The 507-nt window shown below is 69.6% G+C and overlaps 1 protein-coding gene across 1 annotated transcript in view; it reads right to left on the minus strand.

Moving 5' to 3' along the window:
- Positions 1-218: 218 nt before the first annotated feature.
- The window catches only part of LOC104542635 (oxysterol-binding protein-related protein 7-like), a gene marked incomplete at both ends in the record, with an annotated part of 1,809 nt that continues 1,520 nt past the window's right edge, over positions 219-507 (minus strand). The window contains one exon of the mRNA XM_010187005.1: positions 219-353. Within this exon, the coding sequence (XP_010185307.1) occupies positions 219-353 (135 nt within the window). The remainder of the gene's footprint in view (positions 354-507) is intronic.

Below are 507 nucleotides of genomic sequence, written 5' to 3' on the forward strand. Positions count from 1 at the left end.
GGTGGGGGGGGGGGCTGAGCTGAGCCCCCCTGCCCTGTCCCCTCCAGTGGGGCTGACGAGGCAGAGGGATCACCCCGCTGCTGCCCATGCACCCAGCACCAGGCTGAGACCCTGCCAACTCAGTGCACCCACCAGCACCCCACCAGCAACAATCCCAGACCCTGATGAGACCCAAAATCGGGGGCAGTCCAGTGCAGCCCCCCCCGGCAGCCCCCCACGATCCCTCCCCCCAGTGTTGCCGGCACTGCCCGGGCTTGGGGCCAAGCGCCGGTGGTCCAGTGCTTGCTGCATCTCCTCCAGACGGGCCCTCTCGGCCGTCAGCGCGGCCACCACGCTGCTGAGTGAGCCGTGCACTGCCAGGACACACGGGCAGGCGGTTGGGCTGCTGCATGGCCACTGCCGGGACCCCCAGTGGGGCTCAGCACCCCCCAAATCCCACCTTTCTGGGCCAGGACCCAGAAGCTCCTCTGCAGCTGGCTGTACTCAGGGGGGAGGCTGAAGGGGGGA

Source organism: Mesitornis unicolor, unplaced genomic scaffold, assembly GCF_000695765.1.
Source record: "Mesitornis unicolor isolate BGI_N332 unplaced genomic scaffold, ASM69576v1 scaffold31746, whole genome shotgun sequence".
Classification (NCBI taxonomy): Eukaryota; Metazoa; Chordata; class Aves; order Mesitornithiformes; family Mesitornithidae; genus Mesitornis; species Mesitornis unicolor.